At 46.5% G+C, this 23285-nt stretch overlaps 2 protein-coding genes across 5 annotated transcripts; one reads left to right on the top strand and one right to left on the bottom strand.

Moving 5' to 3' along the window:
- Positions 1-787: 787 nt before the first annotated feature.
- cUnh4orf33 (chromosome Un C4orf33 homolog) lies at positions 788-4093 on the bottom strand. Of its 2 annotated transcripts, XM_079278123.1 has the most exons (7): positions 3922-4093; positions 3676-3815; positions 3407-3600; positions 2317-2377; positions 2178-2229; positions 1880-2079; positions 788-1256 (listed from the first exon to the last, which is right to left on the bottom strand). In XM_079278123.1, exons 2-7 carry the CDS (start codon positions 3738-3740, stop codon positions 1160-1162), a joined length of 669 nt encoding a protein of 222 aa, XP_079134249.1. In that variant the 5' UTR covers positions 3741-3815; positions 3922-4093; the 3' UTR covers positions 788-1159. The 2 variants fall into 2 exon arrangements, with proteins under 2 accessions (XP_079134249.1, XP_079134250.1); XM_079278124.1 differs by lacking the exon at positions 3676-3815.
- Positions 4094-4672: 579 nt separating this feature from the next.
- On the top strand, positions 4673-21656 carry sclt1 (sodium channel and clathrin linker 1). Of its 3 annotated transcripts, none has more exons than XR_013772346.1 (21): positions 4673-4779; positions 4977-5044; positions 5721-5773; positions 5932-6004; positions 7435-7490; positions 7870-8005; positions 8631-8753; positions 8918-8983; positions 9583-9653; positions 10271-10361; positions 10558-10649; positions 16683-16860; positions 16975-17073; positions 18431-18502; positions 18620-18694; positions 18799-18941; positions 19171-19363; positions 19629-19825; positions 20357-20430; positions 21178-21273; positions 21388-21424. XR_013772346.1 is itself a non-coding variant. In XM_079278001.1 (21 exons), exons 1-21 carry the CDS (start codon positions 4746-4748, stop codon positions 21445-21447), a joined length of 2055 nt encoding a protein of 684 aa, XP_079134127.1. In that variant the 5' UTR covers positions 4673-4745; the 3' UTR covers positions 21448-21656. The 3 variants fall into 3 exon arrangements, 2 of the variants coding, with proteins under 2 accessions (XP_079134127.1, XP_079134128.1); XM_079278001.1 differs by having other exon boundaries at positions 20352-20430; positions 21388-21656; XM_079278002.1 differs by lacking the exons at positions 4673-4779; positions 4977-5044; positions 5721-5773; positions 9583-9653 and having other exon boundaries at positions 20352-20430; positions 21388-21656.
- Positions 21657-23285: the final 1629 nt, after the last annotated feature.

Raw genomic sequence — 23285 nt, forward strand, 5'->3', positions numbered from 1 at the left:
AGTAACCTCCTCCAACTAACTTTCAGCAAGAAAGCAACAAATCACATTTTTAAAGTGAAGGTGCATTCATTTAATGGAGACATGAAACATAATCAACAGTTACAGAGGTTACATTTCATATATAATGACTATAATAATTAAGTTTTTCTTTAATCCTCTATCAGAAAAACAATTACATGACAGTCATTGAGCAGACGCTTTCATCCAAAGCGACTTACAATTCAGATTCTATCACATTCATGCACCGTAGGCACAGGAAGGGAGACATTTGGGGTGAAGTGTTTTGCTCAAGGGCACATCGACAACGCGACTAGCGGAGCCGGGGATTGAACCTCAGATCCTCTGATTGAAGGACTCTGCTCTCCACTTGGACACCGCCGCCAATTAAAATGACATTGAGTCACAAACAATTGCAGAGAAAAAAACAATATACTTCATCACTGATATGTAAACATATTTAATTGTAAAGGGCATTCAATTAAGACAGTGAAATGGTTGCAAAAGGATCTATACACAGTCCAGCACTAATTGAAAAGCTTCAGAACGTATCTCAGAAGAACAGATGTTTCATTTCAATGATGTGGGTGTTGTTGGTGGCGTGTGTCTCTTCACAGACAAGGCAAAGAACCACAGTGCTGTGGTCTACATACCTCACTGCAGTGACTCACAGCGCTGTGGTCTACATACCTCACTGCAGTGACTCACAGTGCTGTGGTCTACATACCTCACTGCAGTGACTCACAGCGCTGTGAGTCACTGCAGTGAGCCCACAGTGACCACACAGGCTACACAGGAGCACAATGTCAAAGCCAGCATTTCTTGCCACCATCCACAGTAGAACTGCTGTAGGTCACACTCTGCCGAGGCACATTGAGTTGACGTCCAATACCTTGTGATGTGTGTGTGAAACCGTGTGGATGGAGATGTGTGTGTGAAGGCTGATATGCTCCGACAAGCTGAGGAGATATTTCTTGTCATATCGTTTGGCATCATTAACTAATAAAGATTGATTGATTTGTTTCCCGTTAATGAATCTTTGTACTATTGCCCGGCCACTGTGTGTGTGTGTGTGTGTGTGTGTGTGTGTGTGTGTGTGTGTGTGTGTGTGTGTGCAAAAGAAAGACAGAAGGAGAGAGACAAGGGAGTGTTTTTGAAAAGCTCACGGCTTTCCTATCCACAGATCAGACTCTGGCTGCATCCAACCTTCTCCCATGATGCTTTGCAGGCGGAAATCTTGGAAATACTCCAGGCGGTGGCTAAGAGATAGAGGGAGAATTTAATATAGGACGCGCAAAACTCTCACATACACACTTGCAGATTGATAGACACATATCTAATTGTGAGTGTAATTACAAAGCCAGTGGTTTGAACATAGTTGACTCATCTAAAAAGTGAAAGTTGGCCTGTAAATACTTCGGCATCCAAACTCATTTTGGTCCGGCTGCAAAATATTAAAAAGAATCAAAAGGGGCAGTCCAACGGTTTCCCTCATGAAGATCAGTTTACTCATCGTGAGAATGTAGTCTGTGGAAAGCTGCTGTACATGTCTGGCTCTATTCTCTGCTCGAACATGGTTGAAAGATGTGAACATTTACCAACAAGGGGAAGTCTAACCAAAGAGACCGCAGAGTTGCATTCTGGGAAATGTAGGATCCAGTGTTTCTGGAGCACGAGCCACACGAGGGACAGAAAGATGTGATATCTCCTCTGCTGCTTTGCTTTTGACCACTCTCTTATACATTTGTCTTTCACAATCTTCCCAACTTAAAAGAAAAGTGCAATACCTGGACTACGCCTTCACAACAAAACACTACAACTATAAATCCTGTCTGTGTACATGACCTCAAACAACTGAACTCATAGGAATCAGCACACTCACAAGTTGGGTTTCTGGCCTGCCACTGTCTCCTCCTTGGGGATGGGGTACAGGGCCTCGTAGCTACGCTGCTCTCCTGAGCCATGAATAGCGTAGGAGTTCATCTTGTTGATGTTGGGAGGTAAGTACGACCAGGGGAGCAGAGCCTCACCCATCCACCGGTCCCCTGTAATCGTGGCGTTAAACACCATGGGCAGTTGTTGCTGGAGAAAGAAGGCAACAAGACACCAATAAGAACTCCTCAAAAACCCAACTCAGAGGAACGCTGGCCCGCTCAATAAGTGCCTCAACGTCTGCTTACCTGGAAGGCTTGGCCAACTCCCGACAGCAATAATATCAGGTGCTGTCCATGTCTAAGACGAAAGCACAGTTTATATGTTTGTTTGATTGAACAAACTTATGGTCACATGGATGTTACAACACTTCAGCTCGGTACTTACGGACAAAACTCCACTTCCAGGTAGTTTTCTGTGGTACTGTCGAGGAAGAAGGACTCCACAACTGAAGAAGATAGACCATTGAGTTATAACTCAACAATACTATGTAAAAGAATAACAGATACATATACTATATCAAGTAAGATATGAAGACAAGCCCACCGGCTAACAACATGCTCATTATCTCCCTAGACTAGAATGGGGTAATAAGTAACATTAATGAGGTGAAATATGTGGGGCTCATTGAGCGGAAATCGAACTTACTTCAGGTCAATTAGATAGGATTGTTATGACTCAACCTCGTTACAGGGTTTAATTGCTGTGTCACCATGATAATGATAATACAATCACGAGTATGGCCTCATAAAGAGAGGTAGTCCGTCGCCTCATTGGACTATAATCTTAATTGTATAACACCTTTGAGACTTGTCGAACATTGCATCATACTGATTAAATCCCCAAGTCATGACAGCAGTAACAACGTTATTGGGGGCTGGGAAGCATAACAGCAACACCTGTACAATATAATCCAACCTATTACAACAGGCCATACATGCAACCGTTGCAACATTTTGTGAAATATGCTGACTTGCTTCCTTGCTGAGACCGGTTAGAGTTCGACGATGATAACGGAGACGGAGCTAAGAGATGGTTCACTTAACAACCGCAACTACATCTCAATCTTGACAAGAAAGCGAATAAACAGTTAAAAGATGTTGAACTATCTCATCGCGAAGCAATGCACTCAAAGAACTTGTTTACAATAAAGGTATACTGTTAAAAAACCTTTTATGTTATCAAATTCACTTTATATGTACCAATTTATCTTCAAATATTAATACTTTCTAAAAGAATACTTTTTAAAGATGAATCTTTTTTGCAATCACTTCATTGATGGCCATTCATTATGGATTTTCCCGTAAATCCTTCAAAGCTCTTGTTGCACGTCTAGGACGCGGTGTAGTGCACCACACACACACACACACACACACACACACACACACACACACACACACACACACACACACACACACACACACACACACACACACACACACACACACACACACACACAGCATCACCAGGCTCCCACCTTCATAATCCCAGAGTCCTGGAAAGGGCTGGCTGGGGGGAGCTGCAGGGGCTGCTGGGTCATTGAAGAAGGGACCAAACATCTCTATCTTCAGCCCTCCTTGCCCAGGAGAGAAATGCACCCTGATGGGGTCATGATTCACAGGATCGCTGTCCCAAGTGTGCAGGATGGAAAACTGCATTTCCTTAAAAGGACTGAAAGGAACAAACGAATCAAGAGTCAGAATCTGCTGTGCAGCATGATCACACGGTGCAGAAACACAAACTTACAGAGATTCACAGCAGAGCAGAATGAGGATCAGTGTCAGACACTGGAGAGCACCAACGACCCCCATGCTGTCACAACTCCAGTCGGGTCAATTGTGCTCCAGCTGGGCTCTTTGTGTCTTGATATACACCCAGCTCGGCTCCTTATGCAGTTTATTGTCACATTAGGTTATTGAGAAATGCAGTTCTGTTACTCAATAACTTGTCAAGATTGTAAGGTTCACTTCCTGATATGGAAAACAAACTTACATGGTGTCCTTGTAGTTTCAGATTAGACCTTTCAATTCTTAACAAATCAAAGCATCGAGAGGACGTTTACCATCAGAGATTCAGTAATCATGTGACCAGATGGCCGAGATTTGACGATATCGAGCACATCTTACGTTATATTAATGTTACCAGCAGAGCTCGAATGAAAACAATATCTATTTCCACTTGGTGGAAAAGTCCAACAAATACTCAAACTGAAAATAAAAGATCGTTTTCTTGAGTTGACTCAAACATATATCCAACTGAAGCGTCCTGACACAGCGTGGAACTGTTTCACCTTCCGGTCGTACACACGGAACTATTTCTGCGGTGCACATCTCCATTGCCATTGGCTGTTGTTTGTTTGCTTCAAACCGGACGGCGCAACCGAATAATAACGTAAACAATTGTGGTTTTGCGGAGTTTGTTCTGTAACCGGCAAGTGACAACTTTCTTTGCTGTGGTTTTGTTTTTAAGTTATGCATTTGTTCAACAGACCAGACTGTTCAGTTAGCGAGTTGTTTTTGTTTTAAGCTTAGCGTTAGCTGAGATTGATTAGCTCAGCTAATGCTAGCTCCGCAAGGTAACGTTAACGTGAATGCAAGCTACCTTATATTTACCAGCTTTGTGAATTCGTTAGCGGAGTGCATGCGTTTTGAGACACAGAACTTTTTCCTTGGAAACAGCAGTAGCATAACTCGTGCATCTGATTCTAAAATGACGTTAATCGTAAGTTTACATGATGACGTTAAGGGTACACACACACATCGTTTCTAACTTGCCGATGCAAACTGTTGTGATTGCATCTAGACGGCGCCTTCACCATGGAAGCAGAAGTTGAGTTTTTACGTGATCAAGGTAAGGACACATCAGGGAGGTTTTCAAGATAGCCCAGTTCTGTGGAGAAACTTCAGCTCCGAATAGTGTGTGTGTGTGCGCGCATATTAAAATACATATATATGTGTGTGTGTGTGTGTGTGTGTGTGTGTGTGTGTGTGTGTGTGTGTGTGTGTGTGTGTGTGTGTGTGTGTGTGTGTTCGTTCGTTTGTTTTCAGTCCACAGACTGAATTCTGCTCTCAGCCAGTATCAGTATGGACACCGCACTCAGTCAACACCTTCTCTGGTACGAAGACGTCTGTTAATAACTCTACAAAGTGACAACGTTTTGGCTCATTATTTGGTGTCTTCAGTGAACAACTTGTATTCAAATGACTTTTACTTTGTAGGGAAATTATTTGAAAAGATATAGCATGTGTGTGCTGTCCTCACTAAAAGTTGTTTTAGTAAAACGTATTTGCAAGGTTTAATGGTGGAAAATATGTAATATATTTGTAAAACTAAAAAAGAGCACAAACAATACAAAACGTAAGTACTTAATAATAGCTAGTACATCAGTATAAATGCTACTAACACAAACCAAAGAAATATGAATATAAACATGTTACTATAACTGTAAATGGAAACACTTACGGATGAAGCTGATTTTGTGGACTTCTAGGCACAGATTATCTGGAATGAACACAGAGATAATGAGTCCATGGGCACACGGCACTTCTTAAACATCACTTCCTGACTAGTTACATATAAATACTCTGACTGTTTACACTTCGCTCACTTCCTGTTCAGTGCAGCTATTCACAATCGCCACTAGGTGTTGCCATATAAAATAACCAATACATTGAATACAATCCAATGTTATGGGAATGTTGATGAAGGGAATGTTGATGACAGGATTATTTAGAAGTAGAACTGAACCCTCCATGATGCTAACTCTCAACGCCGGCGTCTCTGCTCATCAGGCTGAGGAGGCGAGACGGGCAGACTCTCCTTCACCCTGGATCTCTGATAGAAGGTCCGGTGCAAAAATTAAAAGTCTTTCTTGTACGATAGTCAAAATATTCTTGTTCCAAATCAGAGTTATGAGGACAACAACCGTCTCTGGATATGTGCGCACTGGATAGCGAGTACGTTTTCTTACACAAGTGGCATGATTATCCATCTGTGTTACAGTATAATGGCTCCTCTGATAGTGGAGTATGATCGGCACATGGATGAAATGACTGAGCAGCTGCAGAAATACCAGGTGACACAACACGTAAACAGTGACACTAATTCAGTTCGTACAGTGAAATTAAATATTGTACGAACGTATTGAATATTGGTGCTTCATCTGTGGGAATACATACTGTTGATATATACTACGGTAATGGATGAATTAGTATCTCTCTTGAAATGTGCTTAATTGAATAGTAGATCGCTCGGTGATCTCTTGACCTGACCGTACATCCTAGATATGAGTTTACTTTAATGAGTCATATATTTAGGGAAGCACCCTGATTATGAACACAAAATTCAGGAAAGCACAAATACGGAGACAAACAGCGCCTTCCTCTTCCCAGAGTCGGCCCTTATTGACACAGCTGTGCATCAGCTATTTGTCTTCAAAACCATTCATATCATCGTGGCCACAAGATACAAACGGACTATTAAGGTGGTAAGTATTTTGACGAATGAAGTAAATTCTGTAGTTTCAAATATTCTTTTAACCATTTTAATTTGAAGGTATAATTCAGTATCGCCACCTTCACCCCTCTAACCTGCTACCATCTCCTTTTTAAATGATGCTGTTGTTTCTCCAAAGTGAAATGAATAAAGGCTTATTCATAAATAAAGGCTTATTCATTCCACTACAGATAAAGAGAGAGCGGGTAGGATCAACAAACTAGAGACACCACCTGTTCTGCTCTGCCTAACAAGCACGAATCCCTTTGAAGCCACACATTGAATCATATTCCTGCATTCATTAAGACTTTAAAATTATTATTTCCAAGGTATTTAATACTTTTTAAACTGGTGTATCACATCTTAAAGTCTCTGAAACAATGGCTCTTCAGCCAGATGCTCGGGAGAAGGACTCGTACCGATTGGTTGCTTGTTGTCAGCGAGCTGATTTATTCTGACCGTCCTCTCAAACATTCCTGGACCTTGAAAATGATAACAATGTAAAATATGATTTGAGAGCAATTCAACAACTAAGAACAATGAAGGGACAACTTGGCAGATTGATCTGCAAAGTGAGGATGTTTTGGTGGTATTTGGAAACAGCGTGACACAGCTCTGCCTTCTTCACAGTGTTCTGACTAGTGATGGATGTCTTACCAAAGCCAGGAGTTTGACTTTAATATGAACTGATGCTCCACTTTGTGGAATGCCCCATCCATCCATCCATCCATCCATCCTTCCATCCATCCATCCATCCTTCCATCCATCCATCCATCCATCCATCCATCCATCCATCCATCCTTATGAGAATCCCAAAACACAGTTTAAGCATCTGATTCTGTGTATTCAGAGTCATCTATTAGTCCCTGAATAAGCTTCATTTATGATTTCTCTTTAACCGTTTCTTAAGCATCTGGCAAAGATGAGTGAGAAACTGATTTATTCTCAGGTGTACGAGGTTGTCTTAACTGATTCCTAACACACTCTTGGTCTCCTTGTTTATGACAACAGGCGCTGATGTCGGATGTCAAAGTGAAGCTGGAGAGGGTTGTCAAGGAGAACGAAAGGTAGAAAAAGTTCCACTGGTTTTAAAGTTCAGAGAGTCGATACACAAGAGGAGATAAAACCATAAAGTAATTCATCACATCAGTCAACGTCCACCCAGCTGTCCTGTCATGGCATGTGCTCCTTAAAGAACGTAAGAGATGAACCGGCTGGCTATCTACAGTCATTATACAGCTGAGTGACTGGCTGTGTTGTTCTGTGGTGACAGTGAGATAGTCGAGTAAGAATGCTACTTCAGTTGTTACTTCTTTCTTTGTTGATAATCAAGGCATCGTGACCGTTCACGTTACAGACAAAGTGTTCTCGGCCGGCTGTAATTGAGGTTGTGGCATTATATTTGAAATGTCATTAGTTTTTAATATCAACCTCTGCCTTTGCCAGGCTCCATGCAGAGCTCAGGGAGTCTGTGGAGAAGCAGCTTCAGGCCCTGCCGGTGGCTTCAGGAGTGGAGGGCAGCGTGCTGGCGGAGGAAGCCGTCGTCAGAAACCTCCACGAACAGGTCCAGCTGTGTGAACAGGTCAGCATGTGACGAGACATATACCGTATGCAGATTAAGGTCCCACTGTCTCACTGGGAGTTAGCTGAGAAGAACAACGTGTATGTGTGTTTATCTCTGTGCAGTAAGTTGTTCCTTCAAGGTGTGTTCTAAAGGACACAATGTAACTGCTGTCAGGCGTTCTGCTTGAATACTAAACTAACGCTGCAGGAGCACAAGCGGAGAAGAATCAGCACGGTGACACATGTCATATGTCCGTGTTGTTTCTTGGGTGTTTTCAATGTGTAGCAATAAAAAACAAGACATCGTGTTCATTGAGTAGTTGACTCGTGCATTGGAGTTGTTAACTGCCAACAGCAACAACAGTTGGTCCCAGTGGCTCAACGCTGCACGGCCCTTTCATTTAGTGACTCGCTGACTAGATGCATAAAATAAGACTATTTTGGAGCAGTTCTCTTTTCCAGACTTCAGCTGTTGTCGGTGCTCTTAGTGTCTGTCCTCCGTGAGGTTATCGTGTCCTGGTTCAGTCCCTGAATGCACGGACGTGGATGCAACTCGTAGGAAGTGAGCAATTATTTCCTGCCACGCATCAATGCCTCCGAGCGTGTGTCGACGTGCAGGCGTATTTCTGTGTGTACTTGTTCAGGAGCGGTTGCAGGCTATGGAGCTGTGGCAGACAACAGCCCAGGAGCTGGACCTCCTCCAGCAGACCCACCAGCAGACTGTCTCTGATGCACAGATCCACCACGCGCACAGACAGCAGCTGCAGGTTCAGTAGTTCCTCATAATCATGCCACTAGATGGCCACTAGATGGAGCCATTATCATAGAAAGGAGGTTAATTGGAGCAGCTTGGCCTCAGTTAATGCTTGATATCAGCGGTAATTACAAGCAGTTAACTTTTATTGAGTGCCTCTTTTTTTCCCTGTCACAGGATCAGCTTGTTCAGTTCCAGCAGCACACACACAAACTTCAAGTGGCCAATCAGCAACTGGAATCAGTAAGTGATGGTTAATTAAGAGCTTGTTAAATGACGGCCTCCTAATTAGCCATGGGATCGAAATGCTGCACACCGCTTCGGAATTAACCCTGCTCTAATAATTCATCTTGTAACGAAGTGAATCGGTTTTCCAAATGACTGTGGTAGTTATCCAGAGCTGTCGTGTTGTAGAATGGACTGTCCGCTCGCTTGGTGATCGTCTAACTAGCACACACTGTTATGCACTAGTCTCTCTCTCACCCACAGTCGCATATAAATGCAGTCCGTCACCGCTCAGGCTCTCTTTAGACAGTTGTGCATATATTTATTGACATACATTATGAACACGCATACACATGCAAGCCGTGTGCTGACAGAGGACAGCGTGCAGTGTGTGAGGAGAGGGTAATACTATATCCCTCTGATGCATGTTTGATGAGAGGGCTCAGCCCAGGCTCCCCGTCTCTGACTCCTCACACAAGCAGCCGTCTGTACTCGCTGTATGTGAGAGCGATTGATTGGGATAGTTTGAAGAGATGTTTTTGGTGACGCTTGTTTTTCGGGCTGTGTTTGGAGTCATGCCACACAAATGGCAGTCTTGTCTCTCCTGCCACACACAGACGAACCAGCAGCTTCTGAAGACGGTGACGGAGCAGAGCACGGAGATGGAGGAGCTACACAGCCAGCTCAGGTGACTAAATACCTGTGCCGGCTGTCTTGCTCCGTGATTGTGCTCTATGAGGTCATTTTGACCAACAATCAGTTTCCCTCATCAGCTGTGGACTTTAAATACCAGCAGTGGAAATAATAACTGGGACAATGGGTACATGCAGGATGAGTCTCAGCGTTGGTTCACCCCATGCTGGGAACTACAGGTTGAACATGTTCCAAAATAGTGGAATGTGCATTTTACTGTGATTGGGAAAGGCCTTTGCTTCTAAGTCAAAGGAATAGTTTCGGAGTCTAGGAGTGTGCAGCAATAGGGGAATTAATTATTCGCTTTTTTTTGTTGAAAAGATTGATAGCCCTCTCACGTATGTACTTTAATATAAAGCTCAGCCAGCACCCACAGCTCTGTTCAAAGGTAATTAAATCCACGTGTGAACACCTCCAGTGATCACACGTTAACACGTTGCATCTCCTCGGCTTAATCCAAGGAGAAGGCGAATGCGTTTTTCCAAAAAAGACCAACATTTTTTAGTGACAACCAAATCACGTATTCTATATGTTCTGTAAATGCAAGATGTCAGTCCGGTTTCTACGTCGTTACGCACGTGGACTCTTGTTCCCTCTGTCCTCCTGGTGCAGGCGGGCCAAGGCCGAGCTGAGGACCGCCACGGCCAGAGTGGATGAGATGACCAAACTGATGCAGAATCTCCAGGAGCAGCTGCAGAGACGGGTGAGAGAAGACAACAACTGAACGTACAGAATGAAAATATTCTGCAGAAGAAAATAGTTTGTCCACCAAACGGGAAGGTTGTGAAGAAATAACACCTCGATGTTATTTCTATGGCCTGGAAAAGTTCAATCAGTACTAAGAGAGACTAATATTGAACAAAAAGAGTGTGTGTGTGTGTGTGCGTGCGTGTGTGTAGGAGGAAGATGTGTTGGAGGCTCAGGGCCGAGCGGACGCAGCAGACAGACGCCTCCAGCAGCTTCAGGCGGCCTTGAGCCAGCTGGAGGCCAGGTGAGCACACGCAACGAAAGTTACGGACGTAACTACGGTTCTATGAATCCTGGATGACCGCCAGAGGCAGTGCTTAACACTGGATGTATCCCGTCTCGCGCATGCGCAGGTCGAATATTTATATCAACAAAGTCACGTGTGACCTCGGATGACCACCGTCATCTATAAGTTCCGGTGTCATCCTGAGCTCAGTCCTATGGAATCTTCTCGCGAGTTCACGGGATTCCGAGTGACCAAGAACTCTGGCGGTCATCCAGGATTCATAGAACCGTAGTTACGTCCGTAACTTTCGTTCTATTTCATCCTTACTGACCGCCAGAGGCAGTGCTTAACACTGGATGACTTATACCAAAAGAGTCACGAGGAAGCACAGTAACTACCCCTTATAGCTCCGGCAGAGAAAATTGGCCAAGAACCCTCCCCAGTGGGTGAGGGCCGGCAACGTTAACTCTGTAGTGTTTGGTGAATGTGCTCGGCGATGCCCATGAGGCCGCCGCACATGTATCCCCCACAGGCACACCACTCAGGCTTGCCCTCGGTGTGGAGACACTCTTGGTAGTGACCCTTCACCCCGGATGGCCGAGCGCAGCCGCTCGCCTTGTATGTATCGGCAATGGCCTCCACTATCCAGTGGGACAGGTGCCGTTTTTCCTTTTTCCCTTAAAAAGGAGCACAGCCCTTCTTAGGCTCACCATAACTGACTATGCAGGCGGTGGCTGCCATATAAGCTCTGAGGGCCCACACTGGGCACAGCAGCCTTGACCTCTCCTCTCCCGATGGGGGAGGGGGGGGGTCAACTTTGCCAGCTGGATAGGCCGGTTTATATGTGAACGTATCCACCCCCTTGGGAGAAACACTGCCTTAGGCCAGAAAGTGACACCCAAGCCATCTGAGTTCCACCTCAGACATGATTCTTCCACTGATAGGGCATGCAGCTCGCCCCCACATTGAGCTGAATTGACAGCAAGGAGAAAACCGTCTTGCTGATAGCCATCTAGGCTCCGCCTGTGCCAGGGGTTCAAAAGGACAAGCATAAGCTGTCCAGTACCAAGGATAGGTCCCATGCAGGGGAGACCGGCCCTTATCCAGGAGAGACTGTAGAAACTCAGTACAGCAGGCACGGGGCGCTGTACTGGGACCTTGTTCTGAGCCGCACACTAGTCGGAGAACAGCTTCCACCTGTTTCTTGTACTGCAGGCAGGTAGACCGCGCACTGGCATTCAGAATAGTCCGTCAGACTGGTTCTATGCAGCCACTCAGCATCCGGTCGGGCCCTCCCGTGACCCCTAATTGAAGGCGGCAGGGATTGGAATGCCAAATCCGACCCTCTAGTTGCGACAGGAGATCCCTCCTGTCGGGGAAGAACTCTGACACGCTTACAGCAAAAGCAGAGGGAATGGTGGAAAGGCATAAAGAAGATCCCCTGGCCACGTGTGAGCCAGGGCATCTTGACCCAGAGGGCTGGTCCCCCCCGTCAGGGAGACCCAGTGGGGGCAGTGGGTCGACACGTCTGGATGCAGCCGCCACTCTCCCGGTGGAGGCTTGTAATGGAACAGGAAAACCACAACCTTGTACCATTCTCCTGGTGGGTACATTGCCCACAGGCTGGTCAGGCGAGGGGCCTCCCAAGTCAGAAGGCCACGGTGATCCCCGTAGCAACTTCTGCAGATCTGGTGCCCCATCGATAGTTCATGGGAAATCACAGCAGAGGTGCTGTCCACCGGACAAGCACATGCTTTCCCTTCAAACATGGAAGGAAGTGCTCGAGCGCTAGCTCTAGAACCTGGACCTGCGGTCTTTCAGCAGACAACTGCCCCCAGGCTGTCCCGTTCTGTCACCCTGCACCCGCCTTGAGAGGCAGGTAACTGTTGTGACAATCTCCTGGTGGAATGGAACCGAGCCCCTGGGGCTCGGTTCCTGGGACACTGTTCGCCAGATATGCACTCCCTCCATGGGGATAGTGAACAGATGAATAGACACTGTTTCGATAATATTATTGCCCTGTATCTGTGCCACTTGGCATCCAAGTGAAGGCTGTTCAGCCATCCGCACTGGGGCGCCTCTCCATGTTCACCTTGAGGCCCACCGGGCCACGTGAGAGAAGGCGAGCAGTGTCCTGTGGCGCCTGAAGCCGGGACGGCGCCTAGGTCAGCCAGTCTAAGTACGGCAGTATGTTCACGCCCTGCGATTGCAGGGGGAAAGGACAGCAGTAACACACTGTGGACACCCATGGGGAGATGGGAGAGTCCGAATGGAAGCACCCAGGACTGAAAGTTGTGGTGATGCACCCTGGGAACAGGCGTCGATAGACGTGCACCACTCTCCCTCGGAAATCCGCTGATGGGAGAAAGAACCCTGACAGCCGGCCTGGAGACATCTCCTGGCACCCCTGCCGGGGGGGACGGGGACGTAAGTAGGGTTGTATAGGTAGCGGTCCGGCCTCTCAGCAGGACGCCGAGGCCTGTTGCGCTACTAGGGTAAGCTGGAGGCTGAGAAACGGCCTTGTGGGCCAAAAATGGGACCCCTAGGTCTGGGGGTGCAGGCATGTCCCTGCAAAGACCAGAGAACTGCTGCCAGGTCTGGCTAGCTCTAACAGTCCGCTGAAGCGCCTGTACAGCAGCTGACTCGAACAGCTCACCAGGCTCCACTGGGACAGTATGGAGGGTCCTCCTACATGTCTCAGATAGGGGTGACTGCGCCAGCCAAACCTGGCGGCGAGTCTGAACCAGGGTGGACATCATCCATCCACGTTCCCTCGATATGAGCGCAAACGCCTGCAATGAAGCATCACTGAGCAGAAGCGTCGAAGTAGCCCGCTGCAGAGAATCTGCGAGGGAAAGCATGAGGTGGGAGAGGGAGTTGTCGATACGGTGCACAGCGCTGCTGTGTCCTAAGCCCTGGATAGCAGGTCATCTTTGACCCGACATTGGGTCGAGGGCACCTGGCATCGGCCTCAGAGTCTCCTCAGGGGAAACTGATGGACGCCATAGTCGTCGAACTGGCTGGCATACGTGCAAGGCCAGATTTGCCACCTCCTGCATGGTCTGATGTAAGGCGGGAGAGAGCCCTGGTGTCTCCACCATGCACGCAACTCCCTCAGATATTCCTCGGAGGGAGGAACAGAAAAGGTGGTGAGGGCGGGAAGGTGCCTGAAGAAGGCACTCACAGGTGGATGCTCCAGCTGCTGTGTATGCCCGGCGTGCAAGCGCCATACCAATGACCAGGGTAGGTTGGTCTGGATTCAGCTGCCCTGACAGGGGGAGGTAGACCTCCCGCATCAGGTGTTCCACTTCGGCCAGCCTAGCAGACCTTACTGCTCAAGGCGTGATGCCGCAGGTCCTGCCTGGGTTCTCCCTGCTAGGGCAAGAGGTCAGGGCCGTCCTCCGGCTGAAGAGGAGCTATACAGGTCCTACAGCCGGGAGAGTTGAACATGGCCGCGATTCTGGTGGAACCCTTGTCCCACTAGTTTATGCGGAATTCCCAATCAGTCCGAGCGAGAGCGCTCTGCTGAAGGTTGAGAGAACAGGCAGGGGGCAGTCAGTGGCGAGTGATCCTTCGGACACTCTTCCCTTAGCCAGCCGCTGCGGATATTGGTGACCCACCAGTTAGCCTGAGCGAGAGCACTCTGCAACTGCGGAAACAGGTCAGGCAAAGTCCTTATAGTGAGAGGGGCGAGGACACTCTCTAAGCCCACTCTCTTCACTAAGATAGTTGCTGCAGATATTAGTGTCCCCCCAGTTAGCTTGAGCGAGAGCACTCTGTTACCGTAAAAACGGACAAAACAGACCACAGTCCGTACAGTGAGAGGGGAGCGAGGACACTCTTCACTAAGATAGTTGCTGCCGATATTGGTGTCCCACCAGTTAGCTTGAGCGAGAGCACTCTGCCACTGTGGAAACAGGTCAGGCAAAGTCCTTATAGTGAGAGGGGCGAGGACACTCTTCACTAAACTAGTTGCTGCCGATATTGGTGTCCCACCAGTTAGCTTGAGCGAGAGCACTCTGCTACTGTGAAAAACGGACAAAAAGAACACAGTCCTTACAGTGAGAGGGGAGCGAGGACACTCTTCACTAAGACAGCTGCTGCAGATATGGGTGTCCCACCAGTTAGCTTGAGCGAGAGCACTCTGCCACTGTGAAAACGGACAAAAAAACCCACAGTCCTTACAGTGCGAGGACACTCTCCACTTGGACAGGCGCTGTAACTCTTGGTGTGCTACCAGTTAGCCTGAGCGAGGGCACTCTGCTAACTGATATCCGCTACCGATATGTCCATAATGTTTACAACAATCAATGGACACACCGAGTATTAGCTTCTAGTTAGCCGGAGCGAACTCGACAGCCGTAATGCGTCAAAACCCTCCATGGGCACAACCTCAATGCTGATTTAGTACAACTAGCATTCACCGAGTTAGCCTGAGCGAGCACATTCCGCTAACTGTGATCGTTGTAATGCTACAAAGTTGATGGCCACAGCCCCAGTACCAGCTTTGTTTATCTAGTTTCCCACTGAGTTAACCTGAGCGAGGACGCTCTGTTAACTGTGACAGCCGTAAGGATACAAAGTTGCTGGACGCAGTCCCAGTCTCAGCTTTTGTTTAGCTAGTTTCCCACTGAGTTAACCTGAGCGAGGACGCTCTGTTAACTGTGACAGCTGTAAGGATACAAAGTTGATGGCTACAGCCCCAGTATCAGCTTTGTTTAGCTAGTTTTCCACTGAGTTAACCTGAGCGAGGACGCTCTGTTAACTGTGACAGCCGTAAGGATACAAAGTTGATGGACGCAGTCCCAGTATCAGCTCTGTTTAGCTAGTTTCCCACTGAGTTAACCTGAGCGAGGACGCTCTGTTAACTGTGACAGCTCTGTTAACTGTGACAGCCGTAAGGATACAAAGTTGCTGGACGCAGTCCCAGTATCAGCTTTTGTTTTAGCTAGTTTCCCACTGAGTTAACCTGAGCGAGGACGCTCTGTTAACTGTGACAGCTGTAAGGATACAAAGTTGATGGCTACAGCCCCAGTATCAGCTTTGTTTAGCTAGCCAGCTAGCATCCAAGTTAGCCTGAGTGAAGACACTGCTAACTGCGAATTACGTCAGATGTAAAGATTAAATCTCCATGTACACAACGCCAATGCGGACTAGTGTCTCACAAAGTTTGCCTGAGCAGGAACACTCTGCTAACTGTGATAGCCGTAACACTGTGAAGGGCGGGCCGACAGCGTAATTCTACGCTCTTGTTAGCGCGCCACTCGATTACTAGAGCGGAAGCGCTCTGCCAACCGTGGAACAAACAACTGTTATAGAAAACAATGTTAATCGATCTTACCGATTGCTGTCATCACGACTTAGCTGACCCTTATCAGACTGGTGACGACCGATGATAGGGGCGTCCACCAGTCCGGGGCTCGATGTCCGAACGGCGAACACACCGTTCCCTCCGAAGAGGGACAGCTCGTCGCAGCCTTTGGAGGGCGAGAGAACCGCAACTCCGACCGGTAGTCACAAGGCTACAGCGACGAGCTCTAATATGTCTTGATCGTAGACACATCCTTGTTTAAGCTACCATGGTAGCTAACCTGCGACGCGAGAAGAAAAAAAGGACTGAGCTCAGGATGACACCGGAACTTATAGATGACGGTGGTCATCCGAGGTCACACGTGACTTTGTTGATATAAATATTCGACCTGCGCATGCGCGAGACGGGATACATCCAGTGTTAAGCACTGCCTCTGGCGGTCAGTAAGGATGAAATAGAACACCTTCCTTTGTCTGCAGAAGAGTTTCAATCATTCATGAAATGTAAATTCCGATGGGGTGAGGAAATTGTATAAAATCTCACTAACGTGTTGAGAATTTCAGCATATTTTACACATGGCTCACTCGACACGATCACACCACCGTCTGTGAAACTGTTGCTGAGCTTCTGGAAGCAGTGAGATGTCAGAATATTGGGCAGTCATGGAGTTTTACATCAAGATGACAGTTCCCTGTCTTTTCCCCTGCTGCTGCTGCTCACTGGTTTCTCTCCTCTGCCAGACTGAAAGCTGCATCTCACGAGGCAGAGGCAGTTCGCAGAGATCGGACTGTGTGGGAGAGGAAGGTGGGGGAACTCCAGGCACATTGTACCACCCTAGAAGAGGAGAAATACGAGGCCCTGGCCAAAGTCCGAGAGAGAGTTCAGGTGGCTGAGGAGGCTGCGTTGCAGAAGGACCAGGTGACCGCAGTCATTGTCTATCGCCTTCCAGTCTCTATCCCGTCCCCGCTTTTTGAACATCCTTTTCAGCACTTCTGACACGTGCAGCGGTGTCTCTGTGTGCTCGTCCTTCAGGCCCTGTTAAGAGAGAAGCAGAAGACAGAGGAGCTTCAGAAAACAAAGGAGGCCATCAAACGGTTCATCCAGGATGCTGCAGTCCGCACCAGGAAGGAGGTGCGGAGTTACCGGCTGTCTGTAGACGTTGGAATCCTAGTGAAACATGACATAATGTCAGCTGTGCGGATCAGGCTTATTTTACTCAACGCTCGTGATTTCATTTTCTCTTCGTACTAAAGTCTGCTGTTCACATACCACATGTATTGCATCATCATTAAAAGCACCGGATGGTGTCAAGATATTTGGTGCCAACTCTATACTTAAATGATCAAAGAAATGAATATCTGTAAAAACTACAGCGACCCCAGACTTTCTGATTCATAATTAGCCTAACGCGCAGGCACAGCCTCTAACTGCACTGATGTACGAAGCCAAAAGCAGAGCACTGCTCTCTGCCCTGCCTAACCTCAGTCAGGGACACGGTGCTTCATGGCTCTTCCTCATCAAGCACTTCAACTGCTTGATCCTGTTAATGCAGCCTGGTGTGACTGCAGCACTGGCTGTCATCTTCGTCTCTGGCTGGACTTCAACAAGTGATGTTCTTTAAGAGAGTCGCTGTTGATGTGTTTGACTTTCTGTACATTAGAGACCTTCCCTTGAATTTGCCTTGCGGGACATTTTCTTCTGGAGTTAGAGGTTGATGTTAAACACGGCAGCCGCAGATGAAGTTGTTACCCTTCGTTTTCCATCCCCCTCATCTTCACTTGAGATAAGTATGTAGAATTAATCCCAAAACTGCTTCCATTGGTAGACCGACCTCAGACTTCCCTGAGGTTTTAAGTACCACTCAGGCAGCTATGCAAAAGAAGTACCATGTAGCGCTAGCCACAACTTCTGCTCATAGAAAAGCAAGAAAGAGACGTTAAGCTGAACTGTGCCTCACCATGCAGTGTAGCTGCAGCGTTACTGTATGTGGTGCCCACACAAGGACATGCCAGCGAAAGAGACACATGCTGCAGATGGTTTCATGCTGTTCCACTGATGGACAGCTGGTGAATGTGATGCAGCAACATGTCAGCAATGCCAGGGAAAAGCAGCATGCAAACATGGACGTAAACAATGAAGGGGAAGGGGAATGAAGGTGTCGAGGACTTTCTCTTCAAATGCTTTATGAGCAATTAAAATGCATTCAACATAAGCTGCGTAGGTGTCAAGGACACACAGAATGATTGTGTTTTAGTGTTAAAGGAAAATGCGTGGTTGACTCACTAGAAAACGTCATTCCTAAATATTTTGGTCCTCACAGCCTCAGTGCGTCTGACTGGTGAGTTTCGGGTGATTTTAGTCGTTTGAACGTGCTGTCCCCAACTCGAGCACCTTTTTTCCATCTAATAAAGGTTCCTGTGTGTTGGATATAATTGCAAAGCCATCGCACTGCCCGGATCCCAGTGGTCATGTGCACTCTCTTTCACAGGTGGATCATGTGCGTAAGCAGTGCAACGTTCAGGTCCACCGGATGGCTGAGGAGCTGTCTGCACTGCAGCTGGTAAGAACTGAGCCTGTTGAAGACAAATCCCCTTCAGCATCACATTGAGACTCCACCTGTCTGCTCATGTGTTCCTATTTCTTCATTCTGACTCTCCTCTCTCCCGCCGCTCTGCAGGAGTGTGCAGATAAAGAGTCTCGGATTGCAAAGTCCCTGCGAGAGAGAGGAGCTGTAGAGGAGGAGCTGGAGAAGGTATCTTTTAAAGTATCAGGGAAACCACAAGGAAGACGCTACCAAACTAAAGTCCCCAGTTCTGACGGTGTTTGAGTGCACGACTAAAGTAGTTTTTGTTTTAGGTTTATAAGGAGGGCAGGGCAGAACCGGAGTTCAGGAAGATAGATGCCCTTCACCAGAGGTGTCTCGATGCAGAGAGGATGAAGGAAGACGTGAGCCTCACTCTGCACAGCACACAGAACAAACTGAAAAAGATGGAGATGGAGTAAGTGTCTCTTTGCATTGTATGTTTGCTCTTCACCAGTTCAAACTCCACACATTCTGGTCAGGAAGTGAAGCGCTCCACCTTTGCTCAATTCCTGCTCACATCCTCACAGCAGCAGGGGGAGGTGCCCTACGTGGCTGCCAATAGTGATGCTTTAAAAACGAAACCATTTTGTGCTCTTCCACGTCTCTCTCACTCGTTCCTTTATGATCCATCTGTGCTTGTGTAGCTACAGCGAGGAGCTGTTGCGGTTCCAGGAGGAAGTGCGGCGGCTGCAGGGCTGTCTGGCTGCAGCCCGGGACGACTGTGTCGGTGTGAGCGAGGAGCGGCTCCAGCTGCAACAGGAGAACTTGCAGCTCCGCAAGGAGATGGATGAGCTGCGCAAGGCTACCTCGCTGATCCAAAGGAAGGCCAAACAGCAGGTAACCTCACGATAGATAGACAGGGAAGGAGGAAGAGGGGCTCCATACCAGACACTCGGGAAGCTATTACTGCAAGAAATACTGAGAAAGTTAAGTTAAAAACCATAAAACAGTGATGATACAATACAACAAGTCATGCTTACGTAGTGATACAGGCTAATATTATGCAATGACAACACGTTTTTTTTGTGCAAGCGTTTCCTCTTTCATCTACTGAACCAGCCAGGTGACCTTACACCACCTGACTGTGCTGCGCTCCCTCTAGCTCTCACAGATGCAGCAGGAGTACAACCTGAAGGAGCAGGGACTTGATGCACGCGTGCAGGAGCTGGAGGACAGCAGCCACAGCTCCAGAGCTGACCTGACGCGCCTCCTCACAGCACAGCAGAAAAGTAGCCAGCGCTGGAAAGAAGAGGCTAAGAACCTTGTGCAGGCCTTCGAGACTAAAGTCACTGGCCTCAAGTAAGAACCTGCGAGGATAGATTTAACGTCAAGGAAAGGAAAGAAGGATACAAAACATGCACTGAGAAATGTGCTTCAGGACTCAAACATTGGCTGTGAAATCCTAAAGACAGGGAATATAATGGGCCGACTCCAACAATATGTCAGTGCGTTCTCCTTGTGAAGCAATGTGGCGCACAGACAGATTTCTGGTCAAATAAAAGCGTAGAATGATAACCAGTCGAATGGAAACTGGTGGATTTCTGACAGACTGTGACAACAACACTGTTCTCATCCCAATATCTTTAAATGTACATCAATTTTTACCACAAAGTGCAATTCCATACTTTCTTCTGATCCTGCCTGAGGATAGCACCGGACACACTGGATAAAGGACAACACTAAAGCAACAGCTGTACTACACTCTATTGGAAATATTGTACATGTTGAAACATTTTTAAAAGAAAACGTGTAAATTATTTTTGAAAAGCTTTATTCATGTTTCAGATCTGTGATGAAATGGTTTCTCTTTTGACGTCTGTTTCAGAGCAGAGCTGACTCGGCAGAAGCATCGGTCACACGAGCTGCAGATGCAGCTTGAATCTCAGCAGAACTCTGTTGCTGAGGTTTGTGTAACACACACATGCACACAAACAACCTGCTGCTTGACACACAGCACACGAGTAGCTGGTGGGAAAGGGACATGACATCATACCTGCAAACTTGTCACTTTTCGGGGGGGGGGGGGGGGCGGGGGTTCAACGTTTCTCAGATTGGAGTGAGACGAGGAGAAAAGGTGATGTCGTGATCTTCGCAATAGAACATCGGCCACAATTCTAACAAATGTACAGTAACAGTGGAAGTTACCGGTAACATGAAGACGTACAGTAACGGCTCAATGAAAACGAATCACTTTATTTGTACAGGCGATAGTTCTCGCTACTCTTGCTCTGTTTTTATTTGACCAAACGTTTGAAAATGAGACCTCGGTCTCAATAAAGGTCAATAATAATAGAGCTGAAATAGTGATTAATAACTGAATAATAAATTAGTTTTTTGCTTAAAGTAAATGTCATCACTTAATTTTCTTCTCAAAGTACACCAGAATGCTACATTTAAAGCTCATATTTAAAATAAAATTCTCGGAGCATGTATATATTTGTCCTGCATTGTAGGACGCCATCTTCTACGTTTAACAGTGTACTCAGAACAGCAGAAGGCATTTTACTAGAGGTGTGTGTGTGTGTGTGTGTGTGTGTGTGTGTGTGTGTGTGTGTGTGTGTGTGTGTGTGTGTGTGTGTGTGTGTGTGTGTGTGTGTGTGTGTGTGTGTGTGTGTGTGTGTGTGTGTGTGTGTGTGTGTGTGTGCGTACAGTATGAGAGGCAGCTAGCAGAGTATCAAGAGAAGACGAGTCGTCTTCAGAGACGACTGACACAAGCTGAACAAAAGGCAACTACTGCTACACAACAGGTAGTGCTGTTCACCCTCACATGGAGAGATGTGTATTTTCCAGTTTCTCATCTCATTTAATACTGACATCATTCATTCATTGTGCTTTATGTTTTTTTAATTTCATTTTAACAGCTGAGTATGTTGGCGTCACAGCGAAGGAAAGCAGCCATGGTTGATCCAGAGACTTTATAGCAGCGGCTGTCACTGTGCTGTAGGAACACAATGTGTGTTTAGAGCACGTTGTTTTTATTAATATCAACATTTGGCCAAAGACATAAGACAACAATGGTGTCGTCTGTGATCTGGTTATTTGAAGGCAGTGTGTTCTAATGTTGTGCACTAATGTGCCATGGATTGAATGTGTCTGATGTGTAACTACAAAATAAATACCTCCAAATACACCCTGGTCTTTGTTGTGTACACAGAAATAGGGTGAAATGTAAATCAATGCTTCGGGTCCCTCTATGCGGCATGACTTTTTATTTTGTGGGGTTAAACATATTACACCCGGTTTTTGGGGAGCGTGGGGGTCCCTAATGACATCAATCATACATGTGTAGTCTGAGGGTTCAATGCTTCTTTGCATCGATGCACAACAGAAGAGTGATGCTGCTAGGACACGGTACAGCAAACAACGTGCACAGCATTAGTTAACGTTATAACGTAGAGAACGCGTATCCACATCAGTTACAGAAGACGTACCAACACATTTCGTCAGAGCTGAACATTTGATACGGTAGGCATGTTTGTTTTATTATTTTAGGCATGTTTGTTTTATTATTTTAGGCATGTTTGTTTTATTATTTTAGGCATGTTTGTTTTATTATTTTAGGCATGTTTGTTTTATTATTTTAGGCATGTTTGTTTTATTATTTTAGGCATGTTTGTTTTATTATTTTAGGCATGTTTGAATACCTCGAAGAGATTTTCAGCAACTTCAAAAAGTTTAACTTAACGTTAGCGTTTATGAGCTAACGTTAAGTTAGGTCAGGTAACGTTATCTTTAACAACCGTTACAAATCCAAGACTAGACTGTTTTATTCAGGTTTCACGTTATTGTAGATCGGTGACAAAGCTCTTATTTCTAGGGCTGGTTATCGGTTCAAACGTTTCGATGCTCGCGTTAAGTAACTTAACGTTACTAACGTTAGTTATTAATAGAGGCAGATACAGTTAGCTGTGCCTTTTGCTTTGCAGTAACCACGGTGCACGATAAACAGTCTTGGGAATTTATTGAACGTTACACTTCTGAAAATGATCTGTCAAGTATACAGACAAAAAGGCAAAATATGACTTTAACTAACTTAACGTTACATATGAAGTTAGTTGTGAAAATAAAACAATTCGTCTGATCAAATAACCTTTTACTGACGTTACTACTTTACTAACGCCTCCGTCCTGCTGTCCCTCCACCGCCTCAGAGCCGGTAAGGACACATGGCCTCACCGGGCCCTGCATCTCCGAGGTCTGGTGGAAGACGGGGGTCCAGAGGTAGGCGCACCCAAGACTTTAGGTTTTATGAAAATGTGTTGGTTATCTCTGACGTGTTTTATTGTACAAACAAGCTCAAATTGTGGCAGCATATAACGTTAGCGCTGACACGTTCAAACTCAGCTGAAACGACTTGCCCGTCAGTTAACGTTAACTTAACTAACGTTACAGCCGTTTGGGAGAGGTGCCCCGTCAGTTGCCGGTTTTAAGCCTTTATTTTTTTGTAATTTATTTGACAAAATGTGACGATACATTAAAGTCCTTCAGAGTACGAATGTTCTTAGTTGTAATAGTTCGAGTTAAAAAATGACGAATATTATAGCTAATTATTTTTGATGAAGCTAGGCTAGGCTAGCAGTCGCTGGCACAACTTGAGCCAGCTCCACCTTGTTCATTCAGTGTCCGGGGTAAACTTAACTTGACATCCTGTCCCAGAACGGCTGCAGCTCCCTGAACTACCGAGCGCCACCGCCATCTTCCCACGGCCCCCAGTGGTTCAAGTCACACAGGTGAGACTTGGCAAAAATATGATCAAAGTG

The sequence above is a fragment of the Melanostigma gelatinosum genome (genome assembly GCF_949748355.1).
Source record: "Melanostigma gelatinosum genome assembly, chromosome: 11".
NCBI classification, from domain to species: Eukaryota; Metazoa; Chordata; class Actinopteri; order Perciformes; family Zoarcidae; genus Melanostigma; species Melanostigma gelatinosum.